Genomic DNA, 19,171 nt, shown 5'->3' on the forward strand with positions numbered 1-19,171 from the left:
CTTGGAATGTGTGGGCTTGAGATCGTAATGCTGTGTGTGTGTGGTGTGTAGGTGTTACTGGTTTGTGTTACAGTAGTGGTGTTGTGAGTATGGTATGTGTATGTGTGTGTGTGTAATTGTAAGTGGGCGTGTGGGTGTCTGTGTGTGTGTTCGCAAGGAGAATGGAAGTATGGATTGAGTGGTCTGTTTTAAGTGTAAAGTTTGTGTTTCTTTTGTGTTTCCTGAGTTGATAAGGTCATAGGTGTTGCCGGGGAAGGGTTATCGAGTCCCCGTTGTGTTGCATTAGGCGGCCTGGGAGTGTTGATTCGTCCACTGGAAAGAACCGAATGTGAATGTAGGTTAGACTGTGTGTGTGTGTGTGTGTGTGTGTGTGTGTGTGTGTTGCAGGGAGGATGAAAGCGTGGCGTGTTAGCCTAGCGGTGTTGCAGCCTGGAATTCCTCAAATGTTGGAGCTTTTTTGCAGTGCTAGTATTGCGGGTTATGCAGTGTTGCTTGTAGAGGGCACGGTGTTGCTTCTTAATGTTCGTGGAGGGAGGAGAGAAGAGAAGGGCGAAGAGGAGGAGGACGAGGAGGAGGAGGGTGCAGTCAGCCGGGCGGAAGAAAGGAAAACAAATTACGGAGGTGATGCGTGCCGGTGCTTCCATAACGGTCGAAGGCACTGACATATAGAAGAGGAATACCGTAGAGGAATTCGTAGTACTATGTAGTGTGTTGCGTGGGGATGGTGTTGCTTTGTAAGAGGCGGGAAAGAAGTGGCGAGTGAAGGGATAGAGGAAAGGAGGCAACGTATAGTGGGATGAAGGAAAGAAAAACAAAAGAAGAGCGATGACGCGGTTGATGTATTGCGCAGAAATGGTGTTGCTTATAAAAGGAGGGAGAGAAAAGTGGTGGAAGGAAGGAAGGAAAGTAACGTTGAGTGGAACAAAGGAAAGAAAAACAGAACACTTGGATGATACTTGGAAATTCTGTTGCTTTGAAGAGGAAGGACAGAAGTGGTGATGGAAGGGAGGGAGGGAGGGAGGAAGGGAAGAAAGCAAAGTGGGGTTGAAACGAAATAGACAAAACAAAACAAAAGCTATTTATAATGTCAGTAGTATACACAGGGAGGGAGGGAGGAAGAGATGAAAGCAAAGTGGGGTTGAGACGAAATAGACAAAACAAAACAAAAGCGATTTATAATGTCAGTAGTTTACACAGCATTGCGGGAAGGGGGTGCAAATACCTTTTACATACAGTTAGAGAGAGAGAGGGAGGGGGAGAAGTGGAATGGTGTAAAGCTGCAGAGAGGGGGAGAAAAATGCGCAGCCAACCGAGCAGAGAGAAGAAAACAACAAACCCAATCAGTGTTACCAGATGGCCGTGCTCGAAACATCACATCAATCAGGTCCAGGCCACCAGAAATCTCTCGTAGTCACCCCAATAACGATATCCAATTGAAGTTCGTGTCAAAACCGTAAGGCACCGATTGTTTTGTACATATGGGTGAGAAACCGAAAATTACGATGTGCAAAGTGCGATAGTCTGCCATCTGCGTTAACCCGTTACAACGTTGATTTCTTATACAAACCCAGCCACCACAAGCGAGACGAGCCCAGATGACACGTTAAACCCTCAGAAAACCATAAAACAAGACAGTTAGACATCGAATAGGACAGTCAATAACCCATTACCTCGTTGATTTCCCATACAAACCCAGGCACCGTGAACCAAAGGAGCCCAGATTACACGATAAACCCTCAGAAAACCATAAAACAAAAGAGTTAAACATCGAATAAGACAGTCAAACACGCAGTAATGACAACCCGCAGTGAACAAAGACCACAGCTCCTATACTCGGCTTCTAACGGGGAGGAGGGAACGCTGACCGGGAACAGCAAACAGGAACGGTTGGGTCACTGCGCTACTGACGGCGAGGCTGCTGACCCGCTCACCACCACCACCACCACCGCCGCGACAACACCCACGCCGCCCTCCACGACCTCAGGCAACACGGAGGGGGAGTGTGTGAGCGAGAGTAAAGCTGATGACGAGCCTTGCTTTAGCGGCGACGGTGGCGGTGATGGTGGTGGTGGTACAACCGAGTCAACCACCGCCAAGACGCCCTCCGCCGCCACCCCCGCCGCCGCCTCCCCCCATTCGTCAACCATCCAGCACCATTTTTTCCTGGAGGAGCCTCGCCCTCAGCTGGAAACTCTAGACCCTAAGCTGCTTCAGGTATACAGCAGCAGAAGTCTGGACATGTGATAGTGTGTGGGATTGTATGCGTGTGTGTGTGTGTGTGTAACGGGAAATGAGTAATAGCTGTTTATATTTATTTTCTTTATTATTTACCAGCTATTATGTTATTTATTATTTTGTTTATTATTGTTATGTCGTTATGAATAGCCATGATGTTGGTTCTTGTAGGGGTGAGGGGGGGTGGCAGTTGGGTGTGGAAGAGGAGGAGGAGGAGGAATGTGTGAATGATGTGAATGTAAAAGGAAATCTGCAAATATGGAAAGCATGAAAGAAAAAATTGAAATGGAAAAAAAATGCGAGAAAAATATGTGAGGAAAGAGGAGTTTTTACTATGTGGTTGGGGTATCATCATCATCATCATCATCAGTATCCATTTTTACATCAACTGTTTTTATGTATTTTTTGCTTTTTTGGAACAGGCAGGGAAGACGGAAATTCCTCCTGTCCTCTTTATTTTTTTTTGGGGGGAAGGGCAATGTATTATGTTTTTATCCTCCAATTATATTTTATTATAATTCCACGCTTCCAAAAATTCATGATTCTCTGATGATTTTTACCATATATTTATTTTCAGAACTTCAGCCTTGTGCTTCTGAATATATGCTGTTATTTTTATCATACTTTATTACTTTCAAGAATTCAGACTGCTATTTTTTATTATAAGTTCCTGGTCTCAAGAATTTAGGCTACTGGGATTTTTTATTGACTTTTACTCTTTATTTCTAGGACCAGCTTTGTGTTTGTGAATTCATGCTGTTATTCTTTATTATACTTTATTACTTTCAAGAATTCAGACTCTTATTTTCTCTTGCCAGTTTCGGGTCTCAAGAATTTAGGCTACTGGAATTTTTTGTTGACTTTGACTCTCTATTACTATGACTCCGGCTTTGTGTTTTTGAATTCATGCTGTTATTCTTTATTATTTTATTACTTTCAAGAATTCAGACATTTTTTTATTATAAGTTCCAGGTTTCAAGAATTTAGGCTACTTGAATTTTTTATTGACTTTTACTCTTTATTTCCAGGACCAGCTTTGTGCTTTTGAATTCATGCTGTTATTTTTTATTATTTTATTACTTTCAAGAATTCAGACTGTTATTTTCTATTGGCAGTTTCAGGTCTCAAGAATTTAGGCTACTGGAATTTTTTATTGACTTTTACTCTTTATTTCTAGGACTCCAGCTTTGTGCTCTCAGCGATGGTGGCGGCGGTGGAGGAGGGGAACCTGCCGGGCCTGGAGAAGCTGTTCAGTGTGGCCCAGAACATCGATGTCAACATGGCCAACAAGGTGAGGGGTGGCAGGGCGTCGATGAGGGCCAGGTGGGGGCAGGGGGAGGGTTAGTGCGACCTCTGACCCTGCTGCAATTCCTCTGGGCTTACGAGGTTGATGTAAGGGTCAGGGAGGGGCAAAGGGAAGGGTTATTCTGACCTTGACCCTCTTGCAACTTTTTTATTGGACTTGGCAGGAACAGGGAATGGGTTAATCTGACCTCTGACCCTCTTGCAATTCCTTTTTTTGGGGGGGCCTGGCAGGGGCAGGGAAAGGATTACTCTGACCTCTGACCCTGTGGTAATTCCTCTGTTCCTTTATAGGCCAAAAAGGAGATCAATCAAATTCTTATGAGTGTGTTTTAGGTTCAAGGTACAGAAGAGGGGTCAGGCTACCACCAGGGTCATGAAACTACCTGTGGAAGTGCCCCAAATTCCTACAAAAGCCTTGTTAACCCAGTAGCAGCGACGGGCCAAATTTTTGTCATGATAAAGACCCCCAAAAATAGATGATGCATAAACTGGTCACAAATGCGTTGATATATATTATGAAATGGTTTGCGTGAGTGATGATTTTTTCTCATTTTTCTCACTTAGAGGGGCCTTTAAGAAACATGATTGCCACAGCTACCGAGTTAAATATGTGTCCTTGGGCGCCAAAATGTTTAAGAATACGACCCTTTTTGTGTCCTCCCTGCAGCACGGAGAGACAGCCATCCACTTGTCATGCGGTCTGGGCCAGCTGGATGCCCTCAAGTTCCTAGTGAAGAAGGGCGGAGGGCTGGAGACCACAGACACCCAAGGGGACACACCGCTCCATTGGGCTGCCCGCCAAGGCCATGCACACATCATTGCTTACCTTATTGAGCAAGGAGCACAAATCAACACACAGAATAAGGTTAGAATTGGTCTCTTTATGTCTCTGTAAAGCTCTGATGCCCCTTGAGGGTTTGGCCACGGCGGATGTCTCCAGTTCTCTGTGTTCATGTACCTCCCTTTCACAATAATCATCAGCTGTTTCCTGCCTCTCTCCTCATGCCCCCCTCACAACATTTACCAGCTACCTCCTACCTTTCTCCTTCATGTGTTCTTCAGTCCTATTAGTTCTCCTTACAGATATTCTTTCTACTAACCACCTCTGCTTTCCTGTCTAACCTCACATAATCTTGTCACAAAACCACCTTTCTCATCATAGTCACCTCCCCCTCTCTCTTTTCTTCATATATTGCTCAGTACTGTTAAAGCTCCTTACATATGTTCTTTCTGCCGCCTATGCCTTCATGTCTGACTCTCGTACACCCTCGTCATATATTCACCTATTCTGTAATCTCTTATCACATCCATACTACCTCAGCGAATGTCCAACTCAACAACTCTGCACTTCACTACTAACCTGCCACATCTCTTTCAGCTCACTATCCTCTGAGGGACTTCACCAGCCATGTCCTCCTCTAGACACATTTTACTTAGTGTACATTGACAATAAGAGAATTTCAGTAGCATGAGGAACATATATGAGCCTTGAAAGTCACTCAGTTATCCTTCGAGAGCCTCACCACCCATGTCCTCCTCTAGAATGGGGAGACCTGCCTGCACGTGGCCTGCCGGTACGGACACACCATGGTCGTGCAGAACCTGTGTCTCTGCAACATGAACATCGACCTCCAGGATGACGTGAGTGACCCTTTATCAATGCTCTGTACAGTGATCATAGAAGGAGTCACATTTATAGAGTCCATTCGTTTATAGAGTCCACTCGTTTATAGTTTATAGAGGATGAAACACTGCCCATAGTGATGTTTATTTTAAGTTCTAGAGCATTTGATAGTGAGTCATTTAGCTGGCACTGAGCACTCTGACTATGTGAACACCTATCCAGCAGAGTGATATGTAAACACCAACCCAGCAAGTCCCTTTATCAATTATCATGAAAAATTGAGCTGAAGTGTGAAAATGAACTTAGTCAATCTAGATCAGTCATCTTTTTTTATGGTAAAGGACACAGCTCAAGGAAAAAAAAAAGAAAATAATAATGAAAAAAAAAAAAGTCCACTAATCACTACTCCCATAAAAAGAGTTAAGAGGAGTGGCAGAATGAGAGGTCAATTTCGGGAGGAGAGGTGTCCTGATGCGCTCCTCTTGAAAGTCATTTTGCCGCGAGTTCATTTTCATCTTTAAACTTAACACCAGTCCAACAAGTTTCAATTACTGCTATGAAAAATTGACCTGAACTATAAAATTGAAAATCAAAACCAATACATCATTATATTGCCACAAGTTCACCTTCATTCTTAAACCAACTCTCCCAGCATAATTTTTCCCATGATATGATTATTACAAAATTACTCTGGTGTGGACATATTGACAAACACAAGGCCGGATGACATTAAAACCAAAATTAAAACCAAGTAGCTCAGAGGTGTCGTGGATGAAGGGATGGATGAATCACAAACCACAAACACTCACTCATACTCACCCATCCATGCATCCACCCTTTCTTCCGCATTGCCCCATAAACGCTGCTGGTGTCTGCCGCTGCCCTAATGCCATGCTCTACCCCCCTCCCCCTCCCCCTTCACCCCCCCCTCATTGCGTGTGTGTGTTGTGTTGGTGTAGCACGGAGAGACGGCGCTGCACATTGCGGTCTGGCACGGCTTCCCTCGCATCGTCCACCACTTGTGTTCCGCCTCGGCCAACACGGAGCTGACGGACAAGGTGGGTCACTGGCACCTTCACCGTTTGTTGTTGTTGTTATTATTGTCTTTATTATCATTTAACAGCGTTGGATTCAGCTCGGTGGAAAAATAAAATTGCAAGTGAAATAGCGAGAATAAATTAGGGAGTGAAACAGCAGTGAAAGCAGCTATGATAGGGAATAAAGCAGCAGTAGAATCAGCTACTAAAATAAAATGAAAGGAAAACAAACCAAGAGAAAAAAAGGCCGCTATGTATGCTTTATTTATTTATTTATTTATTTATTTATTTTTTTTTTTTTGCTCAACGCCTCCTGTTATCTCACCAATTTTTAAAACTTTTTGACTCCAGTGCTTGGCCATTTCTGAGAGGCTTCCAGTTCTCAGCAGTAGTAATAATAGTATTTGAGTGTTTTGTAAAGAGGAACACATAACTAATTCTCTTATGCTCGATAGGTATAGCCCTGGCATCCCTGAGAAGCTTCCAGTAATAGCATTTGACTTGTTTTGAATCTGAGTGCCTATTAGTGAAGAAGGGCAAAGAGGTGTGTTATTTACAGCCACCTGCCTTACAACAAATCCTCACATCCCCCACAGGAAAGTCAGAATCTAATCCCCAAAACAGCAGTAATAGTATTGAACTTGTTTTGAACCTGAGTGCTTGTTTGTGTGTAAGGATGAAGAGGTGTATTACTCAAAAGGTCACACAAGCTACCTAACCTACAACAAACCCTCACCCACGCACAGGAAAGCCAGACACCGCTACACGTGGCCAGTGGACGGGGCCATGTGGAGTGCGTGCGTGGCCTGGTGGGTGCCGGGGCCTGTGTTGACGCTCAGGACGGCCATGGAGCCACGCCCATCCACCACGCCCTGGCCCGACACCACATCCAGACGGCCAGAATCCTCCTCCACGCCGGGGCCAACACTGATATTACTGATGATGTGAGTGTTCCTTCCGCCTCCCCCTGACTGCCTGGCTTGCTTGTCATTGGTCATTGTCTTGTTGCTTTGCTGTGTATGCTGTACCTGATTGAGGAGATACTGCTTTTCTGTTTTGCTTTTTCAGGAGTGAGTAAAAGGAAATAAGCAGAAATCATTGAGTACTTAGCATAAAACTAATATGTAAATCTTAACTGTGCCTGATTGCTTGGGAAAATACTTGCTTTGCTTATTTGCTTTTCCAGGGCAAGTAAAAGTGAATAAATGGAAAGCTTAGAGCACTGAGCGTAAAACTAATAGATGTTGACTGTGCCTGATTGCTAGAGGAAATACTTGCTTTGCTTTTTTGCTTTTTCAGGGCAAGGAAAAGCAAGTAAACAGGGCGTAAAACTAATAAATGTAAAGAATGATTGATAGTTTACTTGCCTGATTGCTTGAGGAAATACTTGCTTTGCTCTTTTTGCTTTTTCAGGGCAAGGAAAAGCAAGTAAACAGGGCGTAAAACTAATAAATGTAAAGCATGATTGATAGTTTACTTGCCTGATTGCTTGAGAAAATACTTGCTTTGCTTTTTTGCTTTTTCAGGGCAAGGAAAAGCAAGTAAACAGGGCGTAAAACTAATAAATGTAAAGCATGATTGATAGTTTACTTGCCTGATTGCTTGAGAAAATACTTGCTTTGCTCTTTTTGCTTTTTCAGGGTGAGTGAAAGCAAATATACAGAAAACTTAGAGTAGTGAGCATAAAGCTAATAGAAAGATGTAAAGTAAGTGTATGATTGGTTGTGCAATGTAGAGTGTTGGAACTTTTCTACCTATTATAGATGGTACGTGCCTGTCAGTGCCTTATAATATTCTATCTGGTGAAATAAAACTAAATCAAACAGAAAACAGAGTGAAATTATCCTTTTAACGTGAACTCTCATAAAAACAAAAAAAGGGACGTACTCGTGTATTCCTCACTAGGGAATATCATTAAATTTCTCCCCCACACACAGGTGGGCGAAGCACCCATCCATATAGTGGCGAGGGAGGGGCTTCTCACCCTTGCCCAGACCCTGTGTGCCTTCGGGTGCAGCGTGGATGTACCCAACAAGGCGGGATTGTACCCACTCCACCTGGCGGCCAAGAACGGACACACAGAACTGGTCAGGTGAGTGTATGTGTATTTATTTACCTAGTGTTTATCTCTCCACCCGAAATTAATATCTCTTCTGTCCTCTCGTTCTTTTTTATTTGTCAGAGCAGCGTCAAGCGTGTTTTCTTGTTGCTGTTTTTGTCTTTTGCCCTTGAGCTGTCTCCCTTGCTGTAAAGAGAGTAAGTAGATAAAAAATACAGGGCCTGATCTACTCTCATATGGTCCTATATCAGTATCAGACACCCAATCTCATATTCTCTCTCCATGCATAGGTCCCTTAGTTGTAGTCTACAGGGCCTGAGCTACACATGTTATCTTGTCTCGGTGTCTATGTTTCCCCAGTTTTTCACTCCTTCCACTCGACACCCTATCTCATATTCTCTTCGTGCATAAGGCCCGCCAGTAATGTTATCACTTATGCTTTTGTTGTCTTCTCAGGTGCTTGTGTCTGGCTGGGTGCACAGTGGAGCAGAAGAGCCGCGAGGGTATCCTGGCAGAGGTGTCGGCGATGGCGCAGGGATACGATGACATTGCAGACCTCCTCAACAAGCTCAGAGGGGTAAGACACCACCCAGAAAGACCTGTGACATGTGATAGCAGAGTTACATAGAGTTAGACAACCATGTGGACCTTAACTCCCTCCACAATGCCTACTAATCATCCACCTCACCCTCCATCTCTCTCTCAGGAGCAGCAGCGAGAAGAGTACATCCAACAGCTCATCCCCAGTCCAGCCTCCATCCCACGCATCAAAGTCAAGTTCCTCGGGCACTCGGGAGCAGGCAAAACGGCCCTCGTGGACACCCTCAAGACCGGGTACTTCTCCTCGTTCTTCCGGCGCAGTAAGAGCAACACCTCCACCACCTCCATCAGCTCCGTGGGGAAGAGTGAGTGTGTTTGCTTTGCCTTGGAGAATCTTGCCTTGGAAATTATACACACACACACTAAAGACTTCCGCTAGTTTCAAATTGATACCAAAAAATGACCCACTAGTCCTAAATTGATATAAGAAAAGTCTCACTAGTCCCATATTGATAAGTCCTATTGAAATAACACATCAATAGAGCACAAATTTCTTGGCACCTATCGTGTGTTATATAGAGGGTCTGCTTTATTGTCATCATCATAGTCATCAGTTTCCCTTATTGTCGTAGTTAGTGTGGGAGTCTGAATGGGTTTGTATATAAGTGTATGTCATCAGAATCATCATAAGGGAAGTCAAAATGTGTGTGTGTGTAAGTGTATGAAAGGTCAGTCAAGAGTAGGTGCTAATCCTCTCTCTCTCATTTCCTCACCCCCTTGCAGGCTCCTCCACCATGAAGGGCCACTTTGAGATGGAGTCACCGCTCAGCTCCCGCCAGAACTCCCTCACGTTTGAGCCCTGCGAGAACTACACTAAAGGCATCGATGTTCAGCAGGTGAGTCATGTTTTCTCTCTCTCCCTTTATTGGGAAGAAATAGTTGGAAGCATATCATCAACCATCTATCCTTATAAGCCATCATGGGAAAATCAAACGTTAAACAGATGATGATGATGGAGAGCTAAGGTTATTGTTCTCTTGTGCCTCTCCCTCAGGTGAACATCTCCGGGGTGGGGGAGCTGTCCCTGTGGGAGTTCTCAGGCCACGAGGCGTACTTCCCCGTCTACGATCACTTCATCGGCAACACCTCCTGCGTGCACCTGGTGGTGTTCTCCCTCAACCAGCCCTTCGACGTGCAGCTGCAGCAGTGCTCCTTCTGGCTGTCCTTCCTGCAGGCACGCATTCCACCCATGGAGCCCCTCAGTGAGTGCCTCTCCTGCCGGGGTTACCTTAGAGGGATCATGGTTCATGGAGACTTATTTGTGTGAAAAAACTGCAGAACTGTTGAAAACTGTTACTATAATTTTTTAAGGATGTTGATTCTTTGTTAGTAGTAATGCTTGGGAGCAGATTTGTCTCAGTTAAATATGATTCTGTTGTGTTGTGACTCACCTCTGTTTGGCGAGTGACAGCCATGTCCTGACGGTGCCTTGCCTTGCAGACATGCGCGGTAAGCCCAGCAAGCCGGCCAAGGTGGCGCTGGTGGGCTCACATGCTGACTCTGCCCAGTGCCACCGCAACCTGCAGGGGGAGTTTGTTGCGCCTCAGGTCCACTTGCTGCAGGTGAGGGAGTGTACAACTTTGTTCTTCCCTTAGAGTAGTGGGAGTCACCTTCACTCTCTGGGCCTTAGATACATAATAATAACTAGCAATTGTTTTCTCGCTGTAAAAAGAATTGGTGCTTGTGACCTTATGATTCCTTAGGGCTCAGTTTCCTTAGAGTAGAGTAGTGTGAGTCACCTACACTGCCTGGCCTTACTTGACACCTTCACCCTCACAGGAGAAGCTGCTTGACCTGTTTGGCGATGTGTTTGAGGTGCACGACACAGTCTTCGTGATGGACGCCACCGCTCCGGGGTCAGCCGCCGTCCGGGCCCTCAAGCAGTACCTGGCTGACTGCAAGGCCAAGGTCACCCAGGTTAGTTGCAGTCCTGTGTGCTAGGTCAGCCAGGGTCATGAACAGGTTACTCAGGTACATAGAGAGAGAGTTGCTTTGGGTCATTTATGTCAGTCAAGTGTGCCAGGTCAGAGGGTCATGTGTGTAGGGCCATTTTTAAGGTATTTCCAGGCAGCACTTTAAATGGTAGGAATGTCTTAGGGTGTGGGAGGCAGTGCAGAGCGAGGGTGGGCACTTTAGGGGTTCTCTACAGCACTAGTGACAAGGGACGACCCCACCTGGAGACCGCCAGTGCCTTGTCCCCAGAGCTGGTGCAGCGGTGCCAGGTTTGTGCTGGAAAGGTCACAGACGGCAAGAGGGATGCCGGCGGCTCAGTTAGGTGACGGCTGAGCGACTCTCTGTTCCGGTTTGGTGGTCGTGTGGCGGCTTTTGACTCCCCGACTTGATGGTGTTCCCTCCTCACCCCCCCCACACTCACTCTTTGTTCATGCTTCACAATGGCATGAAGGATATCAGTTTCTTTATGATTTAACTCCCCCCAAAATGGTAAAATCCTGAACTGCATGTCGTCGCTGTACCCAGTTTAATTGTTACGTGGTTCACTCTTACTAAAAACATAAATTTTGGCTCTGGTTGTTGCATCATTGTCTCACGCCACGATCTGCATGAGCGTGTAACTTGAGGAGCAGAGGCCAGGAGGTGACCCGGACGATGTAAGTCTTCACTGGGAGGTCTGCCTTCTGTCTGTCATGGAATAATGTCACACTTGAGTTCCCAGTTTTCCTGTAGTGTTTCTTGCCAAGTTTTCCGTTGGTTCTTGCGACGGGATGGTTTGCGAAGCCTCCTGCAGAACTGGCATGTCAACCGTAGTAGTACATTGGTCTTATATATCATTTCTAGCATGTTATCATTTGGCTATTCCACAAAGTTAAGGACTATTTTGCATATTGTGAGTTATTTATTATTATTCTCTTTTGGTGAGTTTCAAAGTATAATTACACATATTTGTATATTGAGTCAAGATGTTTTTAGGAATGCTTTACTAACTTATATTTAGATGAGTGCTATTAACATTTCTCTCTTTACTAACATACCTACTGACAGTCACTCTCACCCTGACTGCTTGAGGTATTTGGTAAGTTGCTGTGGCCTGCCTCGTCCACCCACACACTCAACATTAACCAACAACACAGTGTCAGGCTGTAGACTCCTTCACATTGCTTTCTGGGAGAGAGAGGGAATCACGCCCCTAATCATACCCATGGGAAGCACACCTTGTCCTCGCCAAGTTTGCCGACGCACCTGTGAATGTTGCCGGGGGACTTGGCGGGACCTCATGTTAATCCTTGCACATGTGGCGGGACACTGAAGTACTGTCCGCGTGTGTGTGTGCCGCAGGGCTGGAGCGGGGCCAGTGTGGCGTATGCTGTGGGTGCGGCAGTAAGCGGGGATGGCTATACAATCCTTCAGCCTGACTCGTGTGAGGTGACTGCTCCCGTCCTTCTCTCCCCTCACAATGCCATGTACAAATATCTGTTACCAATATCCAGTAGTCTGCTTCACCACACTTGTCTTTGATGGCTGCACACACACATATACACACATTTACACACACACAGACACACATGCACATTAATGTTCCTTGTGGCTTGTTAGGGTAGTGGCAAACATCCCTTTTCCTCATGTGTGGATACAAGACTCCCTTCTCAATGATTCTCTGTGTAAATGTTAGCCAGGGATGAGTCTCTTGTTCCTCTCAAATATAACACCTGTATGAATGATGTTTGAAAAGATGAAACTGTACAGGATCATCCATAGTCACCCCTTGTAATATTTAAATAGATCACAACCCCAATTCACAAGACTCCCTTCTTAAAAATCCTTTGTATGAATATAAGCCAGGGTTGAGTCTCCTGTTTCCCCTAAATATACCACCTTGATGGATAATGTTCAGGAAATTAAAACTGTACAGAATCATTCATAGTCACCCCTCCTAATATTTAAATAGATCACAACCCCAATTCACAAGACTCCCTTCTTAAAAATCCTCTGTGTGAGTATTAGCCAGGGTTGGGTCTCATGTTTCCCTTAAATAAAACACTTCGGTGGATGATGTTCAGGAAGATTAAGCTGTACAGGAGAAATCAAAGGTCTTCCCTTGTAATATTTAAGCAGAGGATCATGGCTTTACCCTCACCCCACGCTGGCAGAAACACCCCACACACCCCACCACTGTATATAGCTATTCACGATGTTGTCTTGAGTGCCATACGTGTAGTGAGAAACAAAAGTCGTGTCGGGAAATGGGATGTAAACCTAAGGCGACAAACATGTGGCCTTATCTTCGAAATTAACGGATATATGGACCTGACGGCAACTCAGATCAGAGCTACCAACTGTGTGTTTAATAGACCACAGAATTTACCACATGTTTTGCCTGTCACCTTAAGTCTTCACCACGTTTCACGACACGAGTTTTGTTTCCCGCTGTACACGATGCCCCTTCCCATGTGTGAGATGCATGCTTACTTTCCTTGGCACCTCCCTTGAGACTTTGGCATGCGGACACAGGAAACACAGGGGCCAGCAAGTCACCTGGGGATAGGGGCATCTGCCACGGAAAATAACAAAAACAACCCCCATTCCAACCTCATAAGGGAAAATAAGGACGTTAAGTGAAGAAGACGACAAAAGAAGCAAGGAAATATTTGTTCTGGAAATCCTGAAATGTGTCCTCAAATTAATCTTCAGGTTCTGTGTAATATATTAGTGCCTTTTAGTCCTGGAGAAAGCAGGAAGTTGTTAAGAAGTTCTGTGTCTTGAATAGCAAAAAGGTGCCTAAAAATCTATCATTCCTGTGTGTCCTCAAATTAATCTTCTGTTCCTGTTTAAGACACAAGTTCATTTTAGTCCTTGAGAAAGCACAACAGGAGTAAGAAGTTGTGTTATGTGTCTTGAAGAGCAAAAAGGTGCCTGAAAATTTACCATTCAGTTCAAGAGTGGTGTGGCAGATTCCCTCGATACAGTAGACCCTTGATTCAGAGCATTTCCTTTGAACCTTATAACTTTCCCGTGAACTGATACCTTCCTTCACACAAGCACACACTAAAAAAAGTCCCACTGAAATAACCCATTGAAATAACCTGAATTTCTTTAGTACTCTTGTAACATCCAACCCCCTAAGGGAAAATGAGAATGTTAAATGATAAGAAAAAGAAGAAGACACCTCGCTAAAATTGAAATCCCACTGATATAACCTTGATTCTTTAGTACTTATTTCTCATAACGTCCAACCCCATAAGGGAGGATAAGGATGTTAAATGATAAGAAAAAGAAGACTTACCTCGCATAAAATTGAAATCCCATTGGAATAACCTTAAATCTTTAGTACTCATTTCTCGTAACATCCAACCCCATAAGGGAAGATAAGCGAGAAGAAGATTCACCTTGCATACAATTGAGGGTCTCCTGTACGACCTGTCCCTCGGTGAATATGGCGTGCATGCTGCTTGTTGTCCTGCCCCTCCAGCCTCTCATCACCCCACAGATAGGTGACTCCTTTTCACTCCCTCGTGTGTTGCCCGTGTGGCTTGTGTTTGGACCATTCGTGTCACTCAGGCAAAAGGTATTCTCTCCACGCCGGAAGATTCCCCACTTGAACCGTAAATTTTTCAAAGATTTTCCCGTTGTTAGTTTAAGCATTAGGTGGAGGCATTTGGTGTCTTAGATTGGGCCACTTTTGATTTTTTTCCACTTACAAATATGGTGCTTTTTTTATTTTTTTTCGTCTTCATGTGTGTGTTTTTAAGTTAGATTCTTTGTCCCGTGCATCTAGATGTTCCCTCGACTGACCACTTGGTGTGCGGTGGTCGGCCCCTCCCTCAGGCCTGTTGTTCTCCCCTTGTTAGCTGTACCCAGTCTGTTCTTAAGTGTCCCCTTGCCACTGTAATGGAAGCTGAAGGTTTAATGTTAACGAGTAAAACATTTTGTTGTCCACAGCTGTGATGCTTATGACTGTCGTAAACTGTCCACCCACTGAGATTTTCAATGGTCCCTTCCCTTGTTTTTGCTTCTAAGACCTCACACTATGGTTTTAGATCACAGTTTTAGTATTTATTCTAACCATAAGTTTGCAATGATTGTCTAAAGAAATGGAATGAGAGTTAATATTTTCTTTGATCAATATTGTGTAGTCCTCACTCTAAATTTTACAGTCTTTTGTCACCAAGCACATTTCTGGCTCATTCATTATTGCACAGTCCTTGTCACTGCACCCACTTGAGCACCTGCCAAAGAAAAGAAGCTCCTGATCATTTCCTCGTGACCCTTCAGCACCGGGTCACATGAAGGGCTTGGAAACACTCGCCAGCACTAACGCCTGACCACCTCTCGTCTTGGCCCCGCAGGGAGTGCCACGGGTGACGGGCTTCCTTGGGGCGGTTGTCACCACCCTGGCGGAGTGGAGAGGCTCACTGGGGGAGTTCCCGGTGGTGTCCTGGCCGCAGTTTGTTGACGTGACTCACCAGCGGGTCAACCCTCTGGCCGGGGAGGAGCATCTGAGGGAGGTGAGGAGCTGGACACTTGCTGGATAATGTAAACAGCCTTCCTTTGTCTGTATTTCCTTCTGCCTATGATGTGAACTCCTTTAAGATGAGAGTATCAAGACACCTATCTAACTGGAATTGACCCTATCTCCTTCTTTTTCTTCTTTTTGTTTAAGGTTCACATTTTCTCAGGGGACTCAATTGTTTTCTGTTTGCAGGGGCAGCATTTAGTAGACTATTCTTTGTTTTTTGTCTTCTTTTTACCCTTGAGCTGCTTCCTTCACTGTAACAAAACAACCTTGAGTCTGTGGCAAGTGCATAAAACTTAGGAGATCCCCAAAGGACTCACTGATACCCAACACTACACTGAGAATTGATGTGACGCTATTTACTGACTATCTCTGTGTTGTCAGGTGGTGCAGCAGCTTCAGTTGATGGGCGAGGTTGTGTACCTGAAGGCTGAGGCACAGGACCTGGTGGTGCTGGACCCGGCATGGCTCACCCACCAGCAGATTGGCCACCTGCTCTCCACACAGTACGCAGCCCATGCCAGGGTCACAGGTAAGCCAGGAGGTCAGGTGATGCACTGGGTTGTGTATAAATATCTTCAAAACAGAGTAACATTACACTACTGCCAAACATAAAGACTTGAACATTACAAACTTAGTGATATGTGATATGTGTGGTGGGTTTGTCATCGTAGGGTGGGCAGGGTGACGTGCCCCCCGGTGTATGCCCCCATTGATTGATTGATTAATATGTGGCAAAAACAGTCCATTTAATCTATCTGCTGAGCTTGACTCGTGACTGTCTCTTCCCAGGCTGCTACACCGTTGATGACTTCCAGATGAGCTTCCCAGAGTGTGATGCTCTGGATCTGCTGCAGGTGCTGGAGGCCTTGCACCTCTGCACTCAGGTAGAGTTCCCATAGCACATGTCCTTGAATACAGAGAGCCATATTCTTAAACATTTCAACACCCGATCACACATATTTGACAAGGCTTTCTTAGGAGTTCTGGGGTTTTCCAGGAGTAGTTAAATGACCCTGGTGGTAGTTTGACCTTTCTTCTGTACCATGAGCCTAGAAGAACACTCATTAGAACCCAATTAATCTCCTTTTTTGGCCTTTGAAAATAGTTGACGTAAGAGGCAAAAGCAGGGTGAGGGTGCTATTGTTACTATGTCCTATCACTCACTGTTGCCTCGTCCCACAGTGTGATAATGACGGGGAGATCGAGTACGAGTTCCCGTGCTTCAACCAAGTGGAGACGCTGGACGGACTGTGGGAGAAGGTGGACCCACGTTACACGGATGGGGTGTATGGGGGGGTGCGCCTCCGCTCCCCTGCCCCCACACAATACATCCTGCCACCCATCTATGTCCGACTACAGGTATGCCACACCCTCAGACACAGAGCTTCATACTTGCATGCCCCATTCAATCACTCAATCAGATCTTCGTACTATAGTTTTCATATGCTATAGTGGTCCAGTAGCCGTGCACTCTCACTGATAACTTTTTGTGCCATGAATCTCTTTTTCTTTCTATACATAAGGCATTCTCTCCTTCTCTTCTTTCATTCTTTCTTTTCAATCCCTCTTTTTGTCTCACTCTACATAAGGTTCTCTCTTTCAATCTTCTTTTTAATCTCTTTCCATCTCATTTTGTATAAGGCATTCTCTTTCTCTTCTTTCATTCTTTCTTTATCTCTCTCTTCATTCTCTTTACTGATGCATTCGATTATTATGGTTAAGGTCCCTCTTTCTCCTCTTTCATTCTTTCTTTATCTTCATTCTCTTTAATTATCTATATTGATCTATCTATCTATCTATATACCAGCTCAGGATCTTTACTTATGGATTTGACTATCATGCTTAAGGTTCAGCTGAGGCGGTCATGGCAGGAGTACCCCGAGAGGGACACTGACCTCTACCAGTGGTGTGGGGGCTCCAAGTTCTGCTCCGGCCCGCTGGAGGCGCTGCTCACCCTGGAGGAGGGCGGGGAGGCCATCGAGCTGAAGGTGCGAGGGCCTCCAGAGTCGGGCCCTGTCGCCTTCTTCTTCATGGAGGATCTCTTGGCCATGATAGATCAGGTTGGTGTGTCTGTGTGTGTGTGTGTGTGTGTGTGTGTGTGTGTGTGTGTTGTAGTATACAGGGCCTGTACTACCCTCGTGTGGTCTTGTCCTGTCTTCATATGTACATTTTTCCATTTTCTCCTCAAGTTGCCACACCCTATTTGTCTCCATCACTTCCTTCCTCTTCTAATTCACTCCATGTGTTAATATTTGTGTTGCATAGATGGTGAGGCTGCCATTAGTGAAAAGAGATCATCGTGCTTATTAAATGTAAAATACTACCTTCTTACCTTCATACTTTACCCTTTTATTATCCCTTCAAACATTAATCTTTCCTCTGATAAAACCACAAGACCTGCCAGACCTGCCAGACCTCTCATTGTCCTCCTCCCTCAGGTGCTGGTGGAGATGTGCCCCGGCCTGGTGTTGGAGAAGCATGTGTTGAGCTCTGAGCAGCTGACCTCACACGCAGCCACTGTCTACGCCTGGCCGCCAGCTGACATCTACACGTCCCTGCTGGGTGGTGGTGTGCAGGCCACCCTCGGGAACCCCATCACAGGGAAGGAGGAGGCGTTCACCAGCCTTGTCTGCTTCAGCTCTCAGGATGTAAGTGTTGTCCTGCCCTCTGTATGACATTTACTACACTAAACTGACCTCACTTTGTTGTATAGATAGTTTCATTAGTAAGGAAACATATACGAATTTTCTTAGTCAAGACCTGTAGTAACTGTTTGGGGTTTGGTTAGGTTAAGTTTAGGGTATCTTCAAACACATGATAGCCAGCACCTTATGGTATAAAGCAACAAAGAATGACCTCACTTTTTGTATAGAGTCTCATTAGTAAGTAAGCATATTCCGAGTAATTTTACAACCCTGGCCATGGGATCTGACTGGATAAAAGGAAGGAGCTTGGCGCCTCATCACCGTGTGTTTGTATCTCCCGGCAGGTGGTGACCAGCCTGGTGGTTGGCGGGGACATCCACATCACTAGTCTGTGCACCGTCACCGTCCAGCGCCTGGCAGCCCTCATGGACCCGCCACACCCACGTGGCTCAGACTGGTGCGCCACAAACTTTTTATTTATTTATTTACTTATTCATTTCTATTTATTTTGTTTATATGTTTTTTGTGCTAAAGGAAATGACACAAATTATCCCATTCAGTCCCAGAGGTGTCTTTTAGTACAAATGTAGACAAACCTTCCTCTCACATACCTTAGTTTATAATTGATTGTGGTCACTGATGTGGAGACCATTTATTTAGAGGGGCCATGGTAACTGCATCATGTCCTGTGTCATGGATTAGTGTTGCAGCTCCCCTAACAGAGCCTTGTGTTGCAGGTGTGTGCTGGCAGTGAAGCTCGGCCTGCAGCAGCTCCTCCCGTCCCTAGACACAAGTGGTGGTGGTGGTGGTGGTGGTGGCGGCGCCCAGCACTCCCCCACTGCCACCCTCCTCCACTCCTGGGGCCAGAGCTCAGGGGCCACGCTGGGTGAGTACCACATGCAGGTTTTATTATTGTCATTTACAAAGCATTTACTGTGCATTCTATTGCCAGGAGCCTCAGGGTGTCAGTATATGTTGGATTTCTCTTGGTTGATATAGTATGTTTCTAATAATATGAGGCGTTTAGTGTGCAAGTGGTGACCAAAGCAATTAACCCGTCCGCTGCAACAGGGAAGGATTTCACCTTCACTGGTAGCCTAGTAACATAAAGTCCCAGGTCTTTCTCTGCCTCTGTGGTGGATAGTGGAGTGTTTCCCATGTGGTATTGGTATGCTGGATATCCCCTCCCAAGGT

General features: G+C 45.3%; 1 protein-coding gene across 7 annotated transcripts in view; it reads left to right on the forward strand.

Moving 5' to 3' along the window:
- Positions 1-19,171, forward strand: part of LOC126998201 (death-associated protein kinase 1-like) — a 44,727-nt gene that overhangs the window by 20,116 nt on the left and 5,440 nt on the right. For 5 of the 7 annotated variants that reach the window (XR_007752681.1, XR_007752683.1, XR_007752684.1 and 2 more), the window contains exons 9-29: positions 3,413-3,526; positions 4,208-4,405; positions 5,083-5,181; positions 6,124-6,222; positions 6,948-7,145; positions 8,139-8,293; positions 8,717-8,837; positions 8,967-9,165; positions 9,584-9,696; positions 9,855-10,062; positions 10,301-10,422; positions 10,640-10,777; positions 12,155-12,241; positions 15,163-15,321; positions 15,714-15,861; positions 16,122-16,216; positions 16,515-16,691; positions 17,180-17,392; positions 17,771-17,980; positions 18,322-18,434; positions 18,715-18,863. Coding sequence is in view for 3 of the 7 variants with exons in the window: in XM_050859656.1 (XP_050715613.1) it covers positions 3,413-3,526; positions 4,208-4,405; positions 5,083-5,181; positions 6,124-6,222; positions 6,948-7,145; positions 8,139-8,293; positions 8,717-8,837; positions 8,967-9,165; positions 9,584-9,696; positions 9,855-10,062; positions 10,301-10,422; positions 10,640-10,777; positions 12,155-12,241; positions 15,163-15,321; positions 15,714-15,861; positions 16,122-16,216; positions 16,515-16,691; positions 17,180-17,392; positions 17,771-17,980; positions 18,322-18,434; positions 18,715-18,863 (3,115 nt within the window). In the remaining 4 variants the exon portion in view is untranslated. Of the gene's footprint in view, positions 1-1,696; positions 2,215-3,412; positions 3,527-4,207; positions 4,406-5,082; positions 5,182-6,123; positions 6,223-6,947; positions 7,146-8,138; positions 8,294-8,716; positions 8,838-8,966; positions 9,166-9,583; positions 9,697-9,854; positions 10,063-10,300; positions 10,423-10,639; positions 10,778-12,154; positions 12,242-15,162; positions 15,322-15,713; positions 15,862-16,121; positions 16,217-16,514; positions 16,692-17,179; positions 17,393-17,770; positions 17,981-18,321; positions 18,435-18,714; positions 18,864-19,171 lie in introns of all 7 variants that reach the window. The other 2 variants (XM_050859658.1, XM_050859657.1) reach the window with 2 other exon arrangements.

The sequence above is a fragment of the Eriocheir sinensis genome, chromosome 13, assembly GCF_024679095.1.
Source record: "Eriocheir sinensis breed Jianghai 21 chromosome 13, ASM2467909v1, whole genome shotgun sequence".
Taxonomy (NCBI): Eukaryota; Metazoa; Arthropoda; class Malacostraca; order Decapoda; family Varunidae; genus Eriocheir; species Eriocheir sinensis.